We start from the raw sequence: 17,992 nt of genomic DNA, 5'->3' as shown, positions 1-17,992 counted from the left end.
ATATATACATACATATTTACACATATACATACATACACACATATACATACATCTGTGTGTGTATATGTATGTATATATGTACACACACACAGATACATACTTATACATACGCAGATGTATGTATATGTGTGTGTAAGTATGTATATGTGTATATATGTATGTATATATGGATATATATATATATATATATATGTATGTATGTATGTATGTATGTATACATGTATGCATGCATGTATGTATGTAAGTAGGTATGTATGTATGTAGGTAGCTATGTATGTAGGTATGTATTTATGTATGTAGGTATGTATGTAGGTATGTATGTAGGTTATGTATGTAGGTATGTATGTATGTATGTATGTATGTAGGTATGTAGGTATGTATGCATGTATGTTTGTATGTATGTACATATGTAAGTTTTATGTACGTAGGTATGTATGTATGTGTGTAGGTATGCATGTATGTACGTACGTATGTATGTACATATTTATGTATTTATGCATGTATGTATGCAAGGTGTGTTTTATTCTTCAAATCGGCTTCCGATGCATGTGAGGATTCTCAATGTCCTACAGTCCCTAAATTGCTAGGCCTTCATAAAGGATGTTGAGCTTTCCTAGCCGTTGAATACCCGACTCCATGCTATGATCAACCTCAAAGACATCCATCATTATTTTAAGATTCTTTAGTTTTTCCAAACCTGGTCGCACTTTTCTCACTTTAGTCCATGTAAATTCAAGGCGACACAAAGTGGTGAGTAAATCCAAATTTGAGGGCAACTCTTCCAAATGCATACAATGGTTCAACTTTAGTATTTGCAAGTAGGATACTGAACATATCTTTTCAGATAGTTTTTGTATGTTAGTCGAAGATAGGTCTAACGAACGAAGATGCTCAAGATTGCCGACAGAGTTAGGTAACTCTCTAAGGTTAGAACAATGAGAGAGTGATAAGATACACAAGAACTTGAACTTGGTGAACAATTCATGTATCGGCATATTGCAAAACCAATAAAACCCACACACACTTCCGTACATGATGTTGGCAGAAATGTACACAACTTTTCCGTTTTGCATAAAGTTCCAAATTCATAAAAGCGTCCAAAGTTATGAAGTTCAAATAAAAAATGTTGAGTTACTTTTTGTATATTATTTGTTTGACCATGTTCGCACCTGAAATATATGTCTCTAGCAATGTATTTTGCCAAATCATTTAGAAGGTCATGCATGACAAATAGTTCTTCCTCATCACCACCTGATCGTTAAAGGAAGGACCTCGAAAGTAGTTCATTGAAATATTGTTGACTAGTTTCTTCCGGAGTATGCTGCTGTTGGAATTTTCAGTCATCCACAACTGAGTCAAATTTTTCTTCTTAAACTCATAATCCTTGCGAAACAAGGCACAATAAGCAAAGCAAGTCTTCAAATGGGGAGGAAGGTGGATATAACTCAATGCTAAAGTGGGAACAATATCACAACGATCTTTTGGAAGTTCCCATATATCGTTTTGTTGTATAATAGACTTCCTATTGTTTTCAAGGCAAGAGGTAATTCTTTACATTTTTTTAGCAATCTTCTTGCCGATCTCTCTGCACTTTGAAATTGGAAATTCATGTTTAGCAAACAACTCCCAGCTATCATCTTCCTGCAATTGCTCTAGAAAGTGTACTTTTGACAGCATGGTAGAAGCAACTTCCTTACTACGTGTAGTCACAACAATCCTACTCCTTTGGGCTCCGAAAAGAATAGGCTTCCGCACTTTTTCCCAATTAGATAGGTTTTCGTTCAAAACATCATCCAAAACTAGAAGAAATTTTTTCCTCGTCAGATTTTCTTTCAATCTTCTATGAACCATATCCGTATTTGCACTCTGATCAGGTGATCCAATAACATCCTTAGTAATTTTTCTTGATACCTTCAAAACATCAAATTCAACGGAAACACAAACCCAGGCTTTGACATCAAATTCCACTACTACAAAAAAGTGGATAGATAGCGTTTTTTTTTTTTTTTTTTATCATAGATGACACTTTTTAAGCACTATCTTTGAAAGCGCTATCTATTTTAAAAAAAACGCTATCTATTGTTTAAATAAGCGTTATCTATTGGTCTAAATTTTAAAAAAAATCAATAAAATATTTCAAAAAATAAAAAAAAAAATCAAAAGAAAATATAAAATATTGGTTTTATTATGATCTATTGGTTCTATTATATACAAAAAAAATATGAAATATTAACAAAAATATGACAAAAACAAAGGTCTCAAAAAGAATATTCATCAATTTGAATAAAAACTATCGGTACAATAATATTTCAAAATATAATCCTTAAGACATGACATTTCTTTATAAGATAATATATACAACCATAACACACACGCATATATATATATATATATATATATATATATATATATATATATATATATATATATCCTATCAGTACCTATAAACATGTAGATCACCATAACATAACCTATGTAATAATTATATATAAACACTAATCTTCCCTTACTTCAATGATTTGATTGTTACACTATTGTTGACATTTGCAAATAGATAAATACTGCAAAAAAGAAATAAAATATAAAATTAGTGAATTAAATTTTTACTACAAAGAAATTATGAAAAAGAAGATAACTTACATAAGTTGAAATTGTCCTTCCATAATATGTGATAATTTCCCCTTTGAGTTCTCTTTGGCAAAACTGCATATTGTACTGTAATCTTTCCATACATGTTCTATCATGGTACTTTATAAAGTCTATACATATTCTGTTCTAAAATGACACAATGCATATTTTCCAAAGTTTTGAAACAAAATCAAATTTGAGAAGGATCAATAGTTAATAGAATAATGACCTACACAAAGTGTAGAGCATTGATAAAGTAGAAAAATATACTTGACCTGATAGGAAATAATATATTTGATTATAGTTTACCTTATTTAGTTTCTATATAATTGATTCTGGCTTGAATAATCGATATATTCTTTCCTTAATTATTGTACACTTCTTATTGTACGCTGGTTATGTACATTCTATATATTGTACGCTGATTACTCGTTCAACATCAATAAAACACATTTGTTACCATCCTTACGTGGTATCAGCCTAATTTCGATCCTTCCTTACCCTTTCTTCTTTTCTTTTCTTCCCTATGGCTAATACTGGTGCTTTTTCCTTTAACACCATGATCCACATGTTAAACATACGCCTTACCTCAACCATTTTCATTCTTTGACGTCGTCAGCTCCTTCCTCCTCTCGAAGGATAGGTCCTTTATGGTCATTTTGATGGCTCAATCATAAATCCTCCTACGAAATTGCCTGCTGCTGATGGATCTTTGACGGTTCCTAATCCAACCTTTATCACGTGGAAACAACAAGATCAAAGACTTGTAAGTCTTCTTCAGGCCTCCCTTACTGAAGAGACTCTAGCTGAAGTACTGCATTGTGACACCACATAGCTGGACTACTCTTGAATCCCTCTACGGTGGTGACTCCAAGCAAAGAGAAATTGGGATCAGAGATCTAACTGTTGCACCTTACAAAAGGCTCATCCACTGTTAGGGAGTTTTCCAAAACATTTCGAGGCTTATGTGATCAACTCAGCCTTATGGGTAGACCAGTGGATGATTTAGATAAATTACACTGGTTTCTATGGGGTTTAGGTCCCACTTTTGGTGCACCTCAATTAGCCATGCGACCACTACTTGTTTTTCGTGATCTTCTTTCTGCTGCCGAGAGTTTTGAAATGTATTTACATGTCGTTCAATCTACTCCCTCTCAAGCTGGTTTTAATACCACTACTCATCGTTCCTCTCAATCATCCAATACACGTTTTCAATCTGGGTCGCGTTCTTTTTCAAATGGCAAAACAGGTCGTGGTTACCAATACTCAGGTCGTGGTGGTCGCGGCAGAGGACGCCGTCCTATCCATTGCCAAATCTGTCGAAGAGAAGGTCATTATGCCACATCTTGCCATCAACGTTATGAAGGTGGCCCACCTCAATCTGCAAATCTTGCTGAATCATTTGCGAATTCTTGAACTCTATCAAATTCAAACCAGTCTGATTGGTACCTCGATACTGGATCTTCAACACACATGACAACAAACTCATCTGATTTAGACTCAATTGAGCCTTATTATGGTAATCACACAGTTACTGTTGGAAATGGTAATGCTCTCCCCATTTCCCATATTGGATCTCATCGTTTGACAAATACTTTAAACCTTCTTGATATTCTTGTTGTGCCTGGACTCCAAAAGAATCTCATTTCAATTAGCAAACTTACACATGACTTTCCGGTGGATGCTATATTTACTGACACATCTTTTCTGGTTCAACAAAGGGGTAAAAAGGAAATTCTAGCAAAAGGGAGGCGTGAGCACAACTTATATGTATCAGAGCATGGTCAAAATGCTTTTGTTTCTGTTTTAAATTCCAATAAGCTACGAGGATCATTTGAATTGTGGCATTATCGTTTGGGTCATGTTCACTTTGATACTATTTCCCATTTAAGAAAAAGAGGTCTTTTGCCTTTATCTTCTATTTTACCAACTCCTTCCATTTATGGCTCTTGTGAATTAGCTAAAAGCAAAAGACTACCTTATTCCCTCAATGAGAAACGCGCATCGCATGTGCTGGATTTAATTCATTGTGATTTATGGGGACCTGCTCCCATTTGTTCAAAATTTGGTTTTCGATATTATGTGATTTTTATTGATGACTATTCCAGATTCACTTGGTTATATCCAATGCGCCTGAAATCTGATTTTTATGATGTATTTGTCTAGTTCAAGAAATTTGTTGAAAATCAGTTTCATATAACTATAAAAACATTCCAAAGTGATGGTGGCACCGAATTCAACAATAACAAAGTCTAGACCTTGCTAAATGAAGCTGGAATTCTTCATCTTATGTCTTGCCCTCATACACTAGCCCAAAATGGTAGAGCTGAACTCAAACATCGTCACATCACTGAAACGGGCCTTGCAATGCTTTTTCATTCACATCTCCCTGCTTATTATTGGCTACATGCTTTTTGTTGTGCTGTTTATGTCATAAATCGGTTACCGACCACTCTTCTAAATGGTGTTTCTCTATTTGAGACCTTATATAATACTCCTCCTAATTATGCACACTTTCATTCTTTTGACTGTCGGGTTTATCCTTGTCTCCATGACTATGCTACTAACAAATTGTCTCCTCGCAGTGCACCTTGTATAATCCTTACATGACCAAAAAAACAAGTATGTATTTGATCATACTGAATAAATAGGCGTGTGCCACTTTTTTAAGAAACAATGTTTTATGTTAAGTTTTACAAGATCATTATTATAAAATTAACTTGTAAAATATACATTCATTTATCTACTATACATCAATCTTAATTTTAATTGATATAATATTTTCATTTATCTATAAGATTTTCATTTAGCTAAAGTTTAAGGATCTTCAACATACATTCAAATAATAATTTACTACAACTTTAAGATTATTTTCTTTATCTCAACAAACTCAAACTTTTATCCAATATAACTCAAGTGTTACAACTTTCAATTATTTTCCTACTAAAGGTACAAGGTCATGTTTATAAAGTAAATATTGTTATATATGACATATATGAAATAGATTTGCCCTAATAAAGAAGACATACTAAGTAATTTTGTTTATAACCATTAGACGTTTTCACAAAACGATCAATGACTCAATAGTATGAAACTAAACTATTTTTGGAATCCTACTACTATATATTAACACTATGGACAATCTAATATTTGATAAGAAAGTCTAGGAACTTTTTATCAAATTTTTTACATGTTAAAAGTTACAAAAAAGGTGTTTAGTATGGATTTATTTTTTAATAACATATTCTTTCTTTCTTCCTATATATATAAATTTAATTTAATTCATGTTATGTTCATACAAATTTTTCAAAATTTTTTATCATCGTCATAATGAAATATTTACAATTTCTATCATCATTCAAGTAAAATACTCTCAATTTTCTCATAATCGATAGAATCACTATCAAGTGTTAACAACATGACAAAATGAAAGAAGATGAAGAAGAAGAAAAAAAATAAAACGAAGAACAAATAATGCAAGAAAAAAGAAGATAATGATCAAGAAAATGAAAGATTACACGAAAAGAAATCACATAGTATATATTGGAAAAGTGAAATGAAAAAAATAATTAAAAATTAGTATATTCCGAGAAAAAAAAGGAATTGACTTTATAAATTAATGTCTTCCTATCTAAATAATAATGCATAATAATATATCATATTTTTCAAAATTGAATTTTACTTTTTACATTTTTATAAGGAAAAAAAAATATTGTATATATTTTTAGACACGCCGAAAGATTGAACCCAAAAACAAATATATCCTGTATATTATTATTCTTTTCTTTTATTACATTCTGACCATATTCCTTTTTTATTCTCACTTTCTACAAGCTGCAACTAAGTTGCCAAGTACAAACTGCACCATCAGTTTTACGAGGAATTAAAAAAACCAATGTGAATAAAACAAAATAATACTATTGTAAGAGGTTAAAAAATATATAATCATATAATATAATATAATATAATAGTAATAAAAATAAAAACAAGCATATATTGACATAAACTTTTGCTTTTCTGAAAACGAAAAATAGAACTTGGATTGGATCCATACGAAATTTGGAATTGAAATTGAAACTCGGAATTGCTCCGATTTCTTGTGAGAGCTGGCTGAGGTTACTTCGCTCTGCTTTCACTCACAAGAGTCCTCACAGCTCAGCTCAAGTGACCAGAAAACTTCAATTTCTGCATCCAATTCACATACCCATTTGACTTTTCTCTGTTCTCTCTTCTCCATTCTCCACATTTTGAAGATCCATTCAGGTAGCGCTCTCTTTGCTTCACTTGGAAAGAAAGGGCATCTACTGTTTCAACATCAAAACGTAGTTCTTGTCACGTGGTTCACCGCCCCACAAAAAAAATTAAACTTGGGTTCTTGGTTTTTTGTTGAAAGTTCTAGCTTTTCACTTTATTTTTAATGAAATGCTTGAACAATCTGAACTGGGTCGAATCTGATCTCGTGTTTTGCTTAATGTCAATTTTGTTCTGCAACTTTTTTTTTTTTGGAATGGCCTTCATTTATGGTGGGAGTGTGCGATTTTAGTTTTCTAGTGTTTTTGATTTTGTATGCTACATATTGTCCTGTGACATTCATTGTTATTATAGTTTTCAGCTCTATGTTGCAGAAATAGCACAATTGTTGAAGTTGGTCGCAGTTCAATATAATTGTAGTTTTATTAGCAATGGAAGAGTAAGTGTATCTTTGTTCCTTCATTACTTTATCATGTGATCGGACCCTTACTTTTGGTGATTTGATGGGCTGCAGAGAGAATGCCATAGAGCTTCTCCAGAGATACAGGAGGGACAGAAGAGTTCTTCTTGATTTTATACTTTCAGGGAGCTTAATCAAGAAAGTTGTAATGCCACCTGGTGCAGTTACACTGGATGATGTGGATCTAGATCAAGTCAGTGTTGATTATGTCCTCAACTGTGCAAAAAAGAGTTAGTTGAATTCTCTCTTTTGCCTTGTTTATCAGTTACCATCCTTCTTTTTTTGTTTGTTTTAGTTTTCTTTGTCTTAATATTAACTTCCTTCAATGCAGGTACAATGCTTGAACTTTCAGAAGCAATTAGAGATTATCATGATCATACTGGGTTACCACAAATGGTATGTTAGATATGACCTTTTTGATGTTTGAATTTATTTTTAAATTGTTTATTTAGGCCCATTATACAAGTTTAAGTATTAATATTATAAATGACGTACTGGTTTGGCTTGTGCACTTCTTAATGACAATTTTATACTGAAGTCATTCTTAGTTTCTTACTATATTTATGTGTAACTGCTGAATTTTTCCATTTTAAACATGCTATGACTAGTCTGCCAACTCTGCTCTTTTATTAAGGAATACGATGCAGATTCGAAACTGTTGAGCTATTTTCTTTACTGTCATGACATGCTTTATAAGTTTTGATTTTATCACATTTCATTCAAAGCTTTTGTTTAATCGTTTGTGGATCATGTTTGGATTGTAAATGTTCCTGGCTTTAACAGAGTGATACAGGTTCAGTCGGTGAATTTTATTTGGTCACTGATCCTGAGTCTTCAGGTTCACCTCCCAGAAGGCCACCACCAACTGTTCCTGTTTCTGCAGTGCCTCCTGTAGCTGTTTCCATTCCTTCTGTTTTTCCACCATCCCCAATTCTATCTAGTGTATCGAGATCTGAGTCTTTTGACACTACTCAAGAAAAGGAGTTAACTGTGGATGACATTGAAGACTTTGATGATGATGATGATGTTTCAGTTGTTGAAGGCGTTAGGGCTAAAAGGACTCTTAATGATGCTTCAGATCTTGCAGTGAAATTGCCTTCCTTCTCCACAGGTGGTTTCTCTAGAAAACTTATCTGTTGGCTATGTTGTTTCATCTTCACAACTCCTAAGCTGTGAATATTGTCAGAAGAATAGTATTTCGATTTTGAATATGAAGGAGTCATATGATTAAGAAAATTGAATGAACCAACAGTGCTAACAATTGTTGTAAGGTAAAATCTCATACATGAAGTCACCATTTGTTGATTGCTGAGTCATTGAAGTGATTGCAATGGTGGAAACCTGTATAAAGAAGGAATCTGACATTTTTCTGTTTGCCCTTGTGCCTCTGCATGGTCATAGACATGTGTTGACTGGAAAGTTCTCCCTTCTCATTGTATTGTCGCAGAATAGTTTTCTTGGCTTCTATCTGGTGTCAACCCATTGTTGTTTTAGGGTTAAGGGGTGTTTCTATAACAGATATCCATAGATGATGGAGGTCTCTTTTGGGATGATGGTTTTGTATATTTTTTTTTTTTTGTAGCTCTAGCAAGACTTTTTATCCCCATTCTTTGTACTTCTCATCCTTCATAGTATCCTAATAATTTCTTCTTTTGTAGAAAACATTAAGATATTACATCTTGATGTTTTAAGCCTCAAATTTGAATAGAAAGGTTCAAATGAAAGCTCTCAGGAATTTCCTAATTTCTGGTTTTACCAATTCTAGGCATATCAGATGATGATCTTCGTGAAACTGCGTATGAGATCCTCTTGGCTTGTGCTGGAGCCACAGGGTATGTTGCTAAGACACGTTTAATTTGAGGGGATATCTTCTCGTTAAAGATTTATATGTGAACTCTTTGGTGTATTTCTTGTTTATCAGGGGTCTGATTGTCCCATCAAAGGAAAAAAAGAAAGATAAAAAATCCAGCTTGATCAGGAAGCTTGGGCGTAGCAAAAGTGGAAGTGTTGTATCCCAGTCTCAGAGTGCTCCTGGGCTAGTTGGCTTGCTGGAAACCATGCGAGTTCAAATGGAGGTATACATGGACATGTTCTATTTACTTATGCTTTGATCCTTTGGTCCTCCCTTTGATTTTTTTCTACCATTATGCTTCTTATTAATGTTTATTTTGGCAACATACTTTAAGTGCACTCTTATAATGTGCATCGGCCTCTGGTTTCTTCTAATGAAAATGATAATTTTTTAAACCCTTCATAGCGTTGTGGCTTCCTCTTTTGCTGAGGGAGGTGGTTTAGAGGATGAATTACATTTTACCGATATCGACTTTGGAAGCTTGTCTGTGATTATAGAAAGTTAATTATCATAGGGTGATAAGATCTTACTTTTTTGGCGTTGTGTCTTTTGTTTTGAAGGTCTTGAGGTTTAGTAGCTAAAGTAGAGGTAAAGTGAAACACACTGGGATTCAATCCCTAAAGGGACTTGGGCCTAGTCTGCTTTGGTGGGCATTGAATCTGTGATCAGTAAAATATGCATTCTGGATTCTGTTTAATTCTTCTTATGTTGGACTCATACTCATAAGCATGGGCTCTTTGCCTCCGAATTTATATTCAAAACTATATAGTAACCAAGCCTTTTCCTACTAGGGGTGGTTAGCTACATAATGTTCGTTTTTGAGTCAAGTCTTTGGACAAATTGTTGACCTTTAAATCCTTCGTAATAGTTTTGCATATAGTTTTACTTGGTCTGCCTCTACCTCTAGTACTACTAATAGGGCTATCGTCCATCTAATCCATGGAATGAGACAACTAATACTTGCAAACCATGAAAATCAAGAAAATCACAAATTTGTATTTGCTTACGTTTTCTACATCCTGCACTCATTTATAGGTAATTTTTGAATGCAGATATCCGAGTCAATGGATATTAGAACCAGACAAGGCTTGCTAAATGCTCTTGTGGGTAAGGTGGGGAAAAGGATGGATACTCTATTGGTTCCTTTGGAGTTGCTTTGCTGTATTTCACGTTCAGAATTTTCTGATAAGAAGGCTTTTATACGCTGGCAAAAACGGCAGGTAGTAAGATCCATTATAGAAGTTTCTCTGCTCTCCTTCATATACACTACTAGCTTGTTAATGTGGCAACGAAAAGATGAGGATGCCATTCTAATAGTTTTTTAGTCGTTGTTGAACATTTCCAAATTTGTGCTGGTATAGTTAAAAGTTTTGGAGGAGGGGCTTGTTAATCACCCTGCTGTTGGATTTGGTGAATCTGGACGCAAGACAAACGAGTTGAGGATTCTGTTGGCCAAGATTGAAGAAGCAGAGGTGTGCAGTTCTCCATTTTGATGTTCATATTTTACCTATCCTCTGTTGGCATTAGGTCATAAGAATTGGCATACCTTTTTGTTTGGCCTGACTGCCTGTGACTAACATGATTTTTATTTTATATTTTTAAGTTTCTCCCATCTTCAAGTGGTGAACTTCAAAGGACAGAATGCTTGAGATCCCTAAGGGAGATTGCGATTCCACTTGCTGAGCGGCCAGCTCGGGGTGACTTAACTGGTGAAATATGCCATTGGTCAGATGGTTATCACTTAAATGTCAGACTATATGAGAAGTTACTTTTAAGTGTGTTTGACATGCTTGATGAAGGAAAACTGACAGAGGTTGGTGTCTTTTACTTTCCAAGGCTATATTATAGTAGAAGTTGAGCCATTACATTTTTAAATTGTTATTGATATGCTATGTTTGCTTTATTTATTTATATTCTGAATATTAAGTTATTAACAAGTGAATTGTGATAAGGTCTGAGGTTCCTGAGTACATGGGCTGTGCAAGTGATATGTATAACTTTTCCAAATTTGATTGGAAAAGAAACAGGGTTTTTATGGACATGTATTTACTTGAAATCTGTTGTTAAGACAGAATTCTATTTTATTAAGAAGAAATAACTGTGATGAAACTCTTATTTGAGAAGCTACTAGGTAAAGTAGAAATTAGATTGTATCACTTTTGTGGATTCTGAATTGTCATCCGTGGTCTTTCTAATTTCTAGGAAGTGGAGGAAATTCTTGAACTTTTGAAGTCAACATGGAGAGTTTTAGGAATCACGGAGACAATCCATCACACTTGCTATGCATGGGTTTTATTTCGTCAGGTAGTTGCCATCACATTTTCTTTTCATTGTATTTTTAAGAATCACAATTGATTTTAAAGTTGAACTACTATACTGGACTGTTGTTGACTGCCTCAACTTATTTGTAGTTGCAAGAGACCTTGAACAACACACTTGTCTTTCTCATGTAGGACTAATTTTATTACCATTTTGTGGCCTTGTTTTACCGTGTTTTTTTTTCTTTCATATTTCACTCTATATATACAAATGTTTCATTTCACCTATTTTGCCTTTGTTTTCTCTTCTGAAATGTAAGGAGTTTGACTTATATGGCTTTAGACCCTAATCTAATCCCGGAGATGAACACCATTAGGGAAATTGAAAATGAACTCTTATTCTTCTTGACTAGTCCCTAAGGATGATGCCAAAATTTTTTGTTCAATAATGAGAAAAAATAGAGATATATGGATGAATCCATGTATCCTTATCAAATTACTAAAATGCTTGACACTGTACAGATATGATTATCAAATTTGATTGCTTTCCGCCAGCTTTGAAATGAGGATGAAAAATAGTGAACTTCAGAATTTTATAGTCTGTTTTATATTTCAACCAAACATTTAGCTCATTCTATTAATCTATTTTCTTTTGGATGTTTACCTCTTTAATTTTTAATATGCATGTGGTTCTTTCATTTACTTGATTTCATCAAGACAAAGAAGTCTTTTTCTTTGATAGTAATCAAGATTAAGTTTGCATTGTTAAAATTCCACTCATTGGGATATGTTGATTATTAGGCATTCAGTGTATTTTCCATTGCTGTTTGGCTTCGATTTTTTTATTTTTTTTATTTGTTTCTTTTTGTGATACTGATCTATTTGAATAATTAATATTTTTCGAATAATGGGACACAACTCTTCCTTCAATCATTATTTAATGTTGAATTACTTTTCTTTTTCATTATGGGGATGCAGTATGTTATCACAAGAGAGCATGGGGTTTTATTGCATGCACTTGAGCAATTAAATAAAATACCACTAATGGAGCAACGAGGTCAACAAGAGAGGTTGCACTTGAAAAGCTTGCGTTCCAAGGTTGAGGGTGAACGGGATCTATCTTTCTTACAGTCTTTCTTAACACCAATTCAGAGATGGACGGACAAGCAGCTTGGAGATTACCATATGCACTTCAACGAGGTTTGTTCAACTTATTAAGTTGTTAGGTAGTACTGGATCAGATGCTTGAATATGTTTCTCTATGTTTTTGCCCTTTTAAAACAAATATTCTTGAACTCTTTTCCCCTTTTATTTTCTATTCAAAAGCTTTGTTTTTTATTTTTTTACCAAATAATTATGATATCTTGTGTTGCACCTTTAGTTTTTTGTTTTACAAAACCTCTCACATACTTTTTAGGGTTCAGCAACTATGGAAAAGATTGTAGCAGTTGCAATGATTACCAGGAGGCTTCTACTGGAAGAACCAGAAACTGTGTGTAATCCTTTTCAATGATATCTTTCACATTTGGATGGATAATTTTGTATAAAATACAAATACTATGGTAGGCTATAAATTTCAGTTATAAAAGTTTCTTTACTATTTTCCTGCAGACCTCACAATCCCTGCCAATTAGTGATCGTGATCAGATAGAGATATATATATCATCATCAATTAAGAATGCATTTTCAAGGGTGAGTATTAAATTGCAAAGATGTTTCAATACATTGTTCTTTCAATTTCTATCTTCATTGAAATTCTAATTGGGTAATTATTATTATCTTCCACTTGACTGGTAAATGATAGACAACTCACAAAGCTTCCTGTTCATTGTTATTGGTTATATACATGTTCAAGTGAATATCTTTTAAGCATGACTTAATTATATATATTTATATTTTGATTGATTTTGTGCTGAGCATTAAATATATATTGTAGAATTTGGAATCAGATGTGTTCTTAAAACTGTTTTATGTCTTCTTGATTCTGCTATGTAATTGAATGCTTGTGAGAACATCTGCTTTTTTGTTTTCATCTTTTTAAATTGCAAACTGTTGGATAGAGCATGTCATTGTCTTTGTAGTCCATTGTTATGACTATCTTTTAGATTTAAGGAATTTGTTTACTTTCTGCAGACAGTGCAAGTTGTTGAAAGAGCTGATATGTCAAACGAGCATCCCTTAGCATTGCTTGCAGAAGAACTCAAGAAGCTCCTAAAACGAGAATCTGTAACTTTCTTGCCTGTTTTATCTCAAAGGCATCCTCAAGCAACTGTTGTATCTGGATCACTAGTTCACAAACTTTATGGGCTCAGACTGGTGAGTATATATATGGTTTGTTTATATATATATATATATATATATATATATATATATATTCTGATTACATTATGGAATATATCTTCAAAATCACTGAAAATCTGTTTTTTTTTTTTTTCAGAAACCCTTTCTGGATGGTGCAGAGCATTTAACTGAGGATGTCATTTCTGTATTCCCTGCAGCTGAAAGTCTAGAGCAGTTCATAATGGCACTTATTGCATCTGTATGCCATGAAGAAAATGCTGAGATCTTGTTGAAGAAATTGAATCTCTATCAGGTTAGGTGGTCAAATTTCTTTTGGAGAACTTAATTTCATTTTCCCTTCTTTTTTTTCTCTCCTAAAAGTGCTTATGGAGACATTTTCTCCAAACAGACCCATGGTCTTTTGTCATCTATCCTTCTATTTTCCTATCTTTATTTATTCTATACTTTGGTCCTTGCTCTTTTTTCTTGTTATAGATTGAGACAAAATCTGGAACATTGGTGTTACGTTGGGTCAATTCACAGCTTGGAAGAATTTTAGGTTGGGTAGAGCGGGTTTTTCAACAAGAGGTAAATACTTTATCAATAGTGCTATACTGTCAAATTCCAGTTGTTTTGATTGTGTTTATTACAGAGACCTTTCTCAAGGTCTAGTTTTATTGTCTTTTCGGAAGATTATTTTTGTAATATCTTTTGTATATTTAAATTAGCGTTAGAGTACTTAATCCTGGATAGTGGTGTGGAGTGGCTGACTCCAAATTTGGTAAAATGAAGAAGCAGAATGAGAAGGCTAACAAAGGATTCAGTGCAGATAATTTATAGTGCATACATTTTCCCAAAAATAGTAAAAAAGAATTACTAAAGATATAGCTGTCATTAATAATCAAAACCAGTAGTCTGTACACCAAATCACTATTAATTTGTTTAAAGAATAATGAAGTATAGTCAAATAGCATAATCAAAAGGTATAGGCAGCACAACACTGCGGATTGAAGTGAGAAAAAATGAAATAAGTTAATGATGAGTGAGATGGGTTTTAAATCCCATAATCCTGCTGATGCTAAAAAGGATAAGGATTCACCATGAAAAGTTCATTTGGGTTGGGTTGAGTTTATTTAACCTTATTCCCTCTCTCTCTCTCTCCGTGTATGTGTGTGTATATTATATATATATATATATATATATATATATGTATGTATGTATGTATGTATGTATGTATGTATATATGTATGTATGAGTGTGTTTATATATAATTAAGAATAATTTATATATTTATTTGTTAAAAAGGTTTAAAAACATAGAGTCAGGATATGAATCTATTATTAAAATAATACTTTACTTTTGCAATGGTGTAACTACTAGTTTTCTTCATTTTTTATGCTGCTTCTATAGTTCTACTAAATTTCCTCATTGAACAAAGGCTTTATTAACTTATTAGTAAACTTTCACAGCACTGGGACCCAATATCTCCTCAACAGCGGCATGCTGGTTCTATTGTGGAAGTTTACAGGATTGTTGAGGAGGTAAGAATGCAGTTGCCTTTATTGGATTATTATAAGGTTTTGTAACAACATAATTTTTCATTATCTTCCAATGTAAACTTTACTCCAGTGTATGTTTGTAAGTTATATTTTACCATATCTGCATCATTTTCCTTTTGGTATTATGCATAATAAGAAAAAAAACCATAATTCCCTTTATCTCAGAAAAAAGAGAGAAAATATAGACTAATCAACAATGGAAATAGTTCAACTAATCAAGAGTTCTTCCTACTTGGCAAAGGGATATTTTTATAGGTTCTTTACATCATTTGGAACCTTGATTCTGCAATTGGAAACTTAGTTAAAGTCATTATCAAATGGATGCTTCCTTCCTGCTCAAATGACATCCAAGACTGAAGAAATGTATTTACATATTTTCAGTTGCCCACTTGCATTACTTCCACTTTACTAATATTCAGCAAAATTATTCACTGCCTGGTTTATTAAGTTGTTGGCAAGATCGTATCCATGGAACAATGGGTGACAGCAGTTGCCCATGTATTGTAGCTAGTTGATCCAATCAATTTTTCTCATGGAATCAGTTGAATATTTGTAAAAGTGGCACTGGTACCGGGTTCCAAGGTACATCCTGAGGAGGTCGTGATAGAAATAGCCAGACAGGGCACAGGGAAGGACCATCAAAGACCAGGAAGGGGATTTTGATGAGTGGGTGGTGTTCGAAAGTGAATCACCTGTCATTTGAGTGTGTTCACATAAACTTCACATACTTTAGAAAGACTTTACATGGGGGGGTCCATGTGGCGGCTTGAAGCAGAGTGTTGACCGGGTGGGTTTTGCTGAGGGTGTCAGTGACTGCAATGGGCGTTAACTAAGGTGGCTGGGAAAGCTGCCAATCAATGGCCAATGGGAGTTGTGGTCTTGTTCACCTGCAAGGAAAAGAGAGAAAGAAAGAGAAAAATGGAACCTTGATCTGTCAGTAACATACAAATATGTACATGAATTGTGTTATAAGCACATACATGATTCTCTATTTTTGATGAATAATATTGATATAATAAAAGGGTAAAAATGTAATCCCCAAAATTAAGGCTATTCAATATTTCTTGATTAGCATAATCATATTTTTAACACCTTTAAAGTGAATAATTACTCACTTTAGAGGAGTCAGATCCAAAATAATATTTCTCTATTTTTTGGTCACGGAGCCACTTATTAGTTTTCTGGTCATTATAATATAACTATAAGTATAATTATAATTGATTTTATATCTTATTGGGTGCAGACAGTTGATCAATTTTTTGGTCTCAAAGTTCCAATGAGGTTTACAGAATTGAATAGCTTGTTTCGGGGCATTGACAACGCTCTTCAAGTGTATGCAAATAATGTTGTTAATGACTTGGGTGAGTAGATACTGCATATTTTTTATTTGTGGAGTATTCGCGTAAGACAATTTAATGATGGTTTAGGGATCTGTTCTCCATGAAATACTGAAAATGATTTTCGTCATAAGGACCTGGATTAACCCTGTTATATTATGGTGTCTTTAAGAATTTGCTTTGCATCCTTTTCTCCAAAGTTAACTGATGNTACTAGAATATCCCTAAACCCCATTAGACGTTCTCATTTTAGTCTTATTTACAGATAAATTTAACCACTTTTTAATTATTCTGCTGTGTCATCAAGATTTAAAGTTCTAATCATGTTACCTGATTATGTGGTGTTTTGTTAGCTTGATAATTATAAGGCTGATGTGATCAAATTTTTGATTGATGCATTGTAAAATTTGGTGGTTACAATATTTTACCAATGCTAGTGTATTGCCTACATCCTCACCATTACCAATTTCTTGACTATAATATGTTCTTGAGTAGATGGTGTCATTAGTGCATAATGTATATTTTTCTAATGTTTTCCAAAAGATTTTTTATGTATCAGTTTTCATCNTCTGTTAAGATTATGCATATTCTGTAGACACTTCATTCTTGTGAGTTATTAATCTTAAGGTGTCCCTTTAATTACACAGCCAGCAAGGAGGACCTAATACCACCAGTACCTATTCTCACACGGTACAAAAAGGAAGCTGGAATAAAGGCTTTTGTAAAGAAGGAACTGTTTGATACTCGTGTGCCTGAGCCTGATGAGTTAAGGCCCAGCCAAATTAGTGTCCTAACAACTCCAACACTTTGCGTTCAATTAAATACATTATACGTGAGTTCAAGCAAACCTGATTATACCTGTATTATTTTCACTCTTGTTTCTGTGGTTGTGAGGATATTACATTTTCCTTTGTCGCTCAAGAAACTTTTTTAATGATCTGCTTTTCATTCTGGTTAAATTTGTCATATTATTTTTAGAATTTCTGTATTCCATTTTGGATTACAGATCTCTTGTAATTTTTAGCAGCCATTTTTTCCTTCAACAACATTGTTTGAAAATTTTGAAGTTCGAATGTGGTTGGATAGAAAAATGTGCGGTTGTATTGGAAACCTCCTAGTTCTGTTTAGTAGTAATTTATTGGTGGATGCTGCTGAATATTATACTAAAACGTTAGGTGTTAAAGAGATGATGCAGAATTGAATTTTTGTTTTTTTAAAATTGTCAGATATTCAATCATGATAACCCAGTTGTTTAGCTGTACAAGAAATTTAGCATATACTGCTGGTACTGTCTTCACTGTATTATAAATATGAAAGGTAGTCTGTCATTAGCATTTTGGAGGGTTTACTGTCAATGCCTTATAGTT

General features: G+C 33.3%; 1 protein-coding gene across 3 annotated transcripts in view; it reads left to right on the top strand.

Moving 5' to 3' along the window:
* The first annotated feature begins 6,653 nt into the window (after positions 1-6,653).
* Positions 6,654-17,992, top strand: part of LOC106755078 — a 16,147-nt gene continuing 4,808 nt past the window's right edge. The window contains exons 1-20 of one of the 3 annotated variants that reach the window (XM_014637172.2): positions 6,654-6,891; positions 7,254-7,318; positions 7,394-7,569; positions 7,671-7,735; positions 8,123-8,450; positions 9,105-9,171; positions 9,261-9,414; positions 10,244-10,411; positions 10,553-10,663; positions 10,795-11,004; positions 11,394-11,495; positions 12,428-12,649; positions 12,867-12,941; positions 13,061-13,141; positions 13,583-13,765; positions 13,887-14,042; positions 14,225-14,317; positions 15,199-15,270; positions 16,532-16,649; positions 17,273-17,457. In XM_014637172.2, coding sequence (XP_014492658.1) covers positions 7,311-7,318; positions 7,394-7,569; positions 7,671-7,735; positions 8,123-8,450; positions 9,105-9,171; positions 9,261-9,414; positions 10,244-10,411; positions 10,553-10,663; positions 10,795-11,004; positions 11,394-11,495; positions 12,428-12,649; positions 12,867-12,941; positions 13,061-13,141; positions 13,583-13,765; positions 13,887-14,042; positions 14,225-14,317; positions 15,199-15,270; positions 16,532-16,649; positions 17,273-17,457 — 2,574 coding nt within the window. In that variant the 5' untranslated portion in view covers positions 6,654-6,891; positions 7,254-7,310. Of the gene's footprint in view, positions 6,892-7,233; positions 7,319-7,393; positions 7,570-7,670; positions 7,736-8,122; positions 8,451-9,104; positions 9,172-9,260; positions 9,415-10,243; positions 10,412-10,552; positions 10,664-10,794; positions 11,005-11,393; positions 11,496-12,427; positions 12,650-12,866; positions 12,942-13,060; positions 13,142-13,582; positions 13,766-13,886; positions 14,043-14,224; positions 14,318-15,198; positions 15,271-16,531; positions 16,650-17,272; positions 17,458-17,992 lie in introns of all 3 variants that reach the window. The other 2 variants (XM_014637173.2, XM_014637171.2) reach the window with 2 other exon arrangements.

The sequence above is a fragment of the Vigna radiata genome, unplaced genomic scaffold, assembly GCF_000741045.1.
Source record: "Vigna radiata var. radiata cultivar VC1973A unplaced genomic scaffold, Vradiata_ver6 scaffold_268, whole genome shotgun sequence".
NCBI classification, from domain to species: Eukaryota; Viridiplantae; Streptophyta; class Magnoliopsida; order Fabales; family Fabaceae; genus Vigna; species Vigna radiata.
The sequence above is the reverse complement of the archived record's forward strand: the minus strand, read 5'-3'. Positions and strand labels throughout refer to the sequence as shown.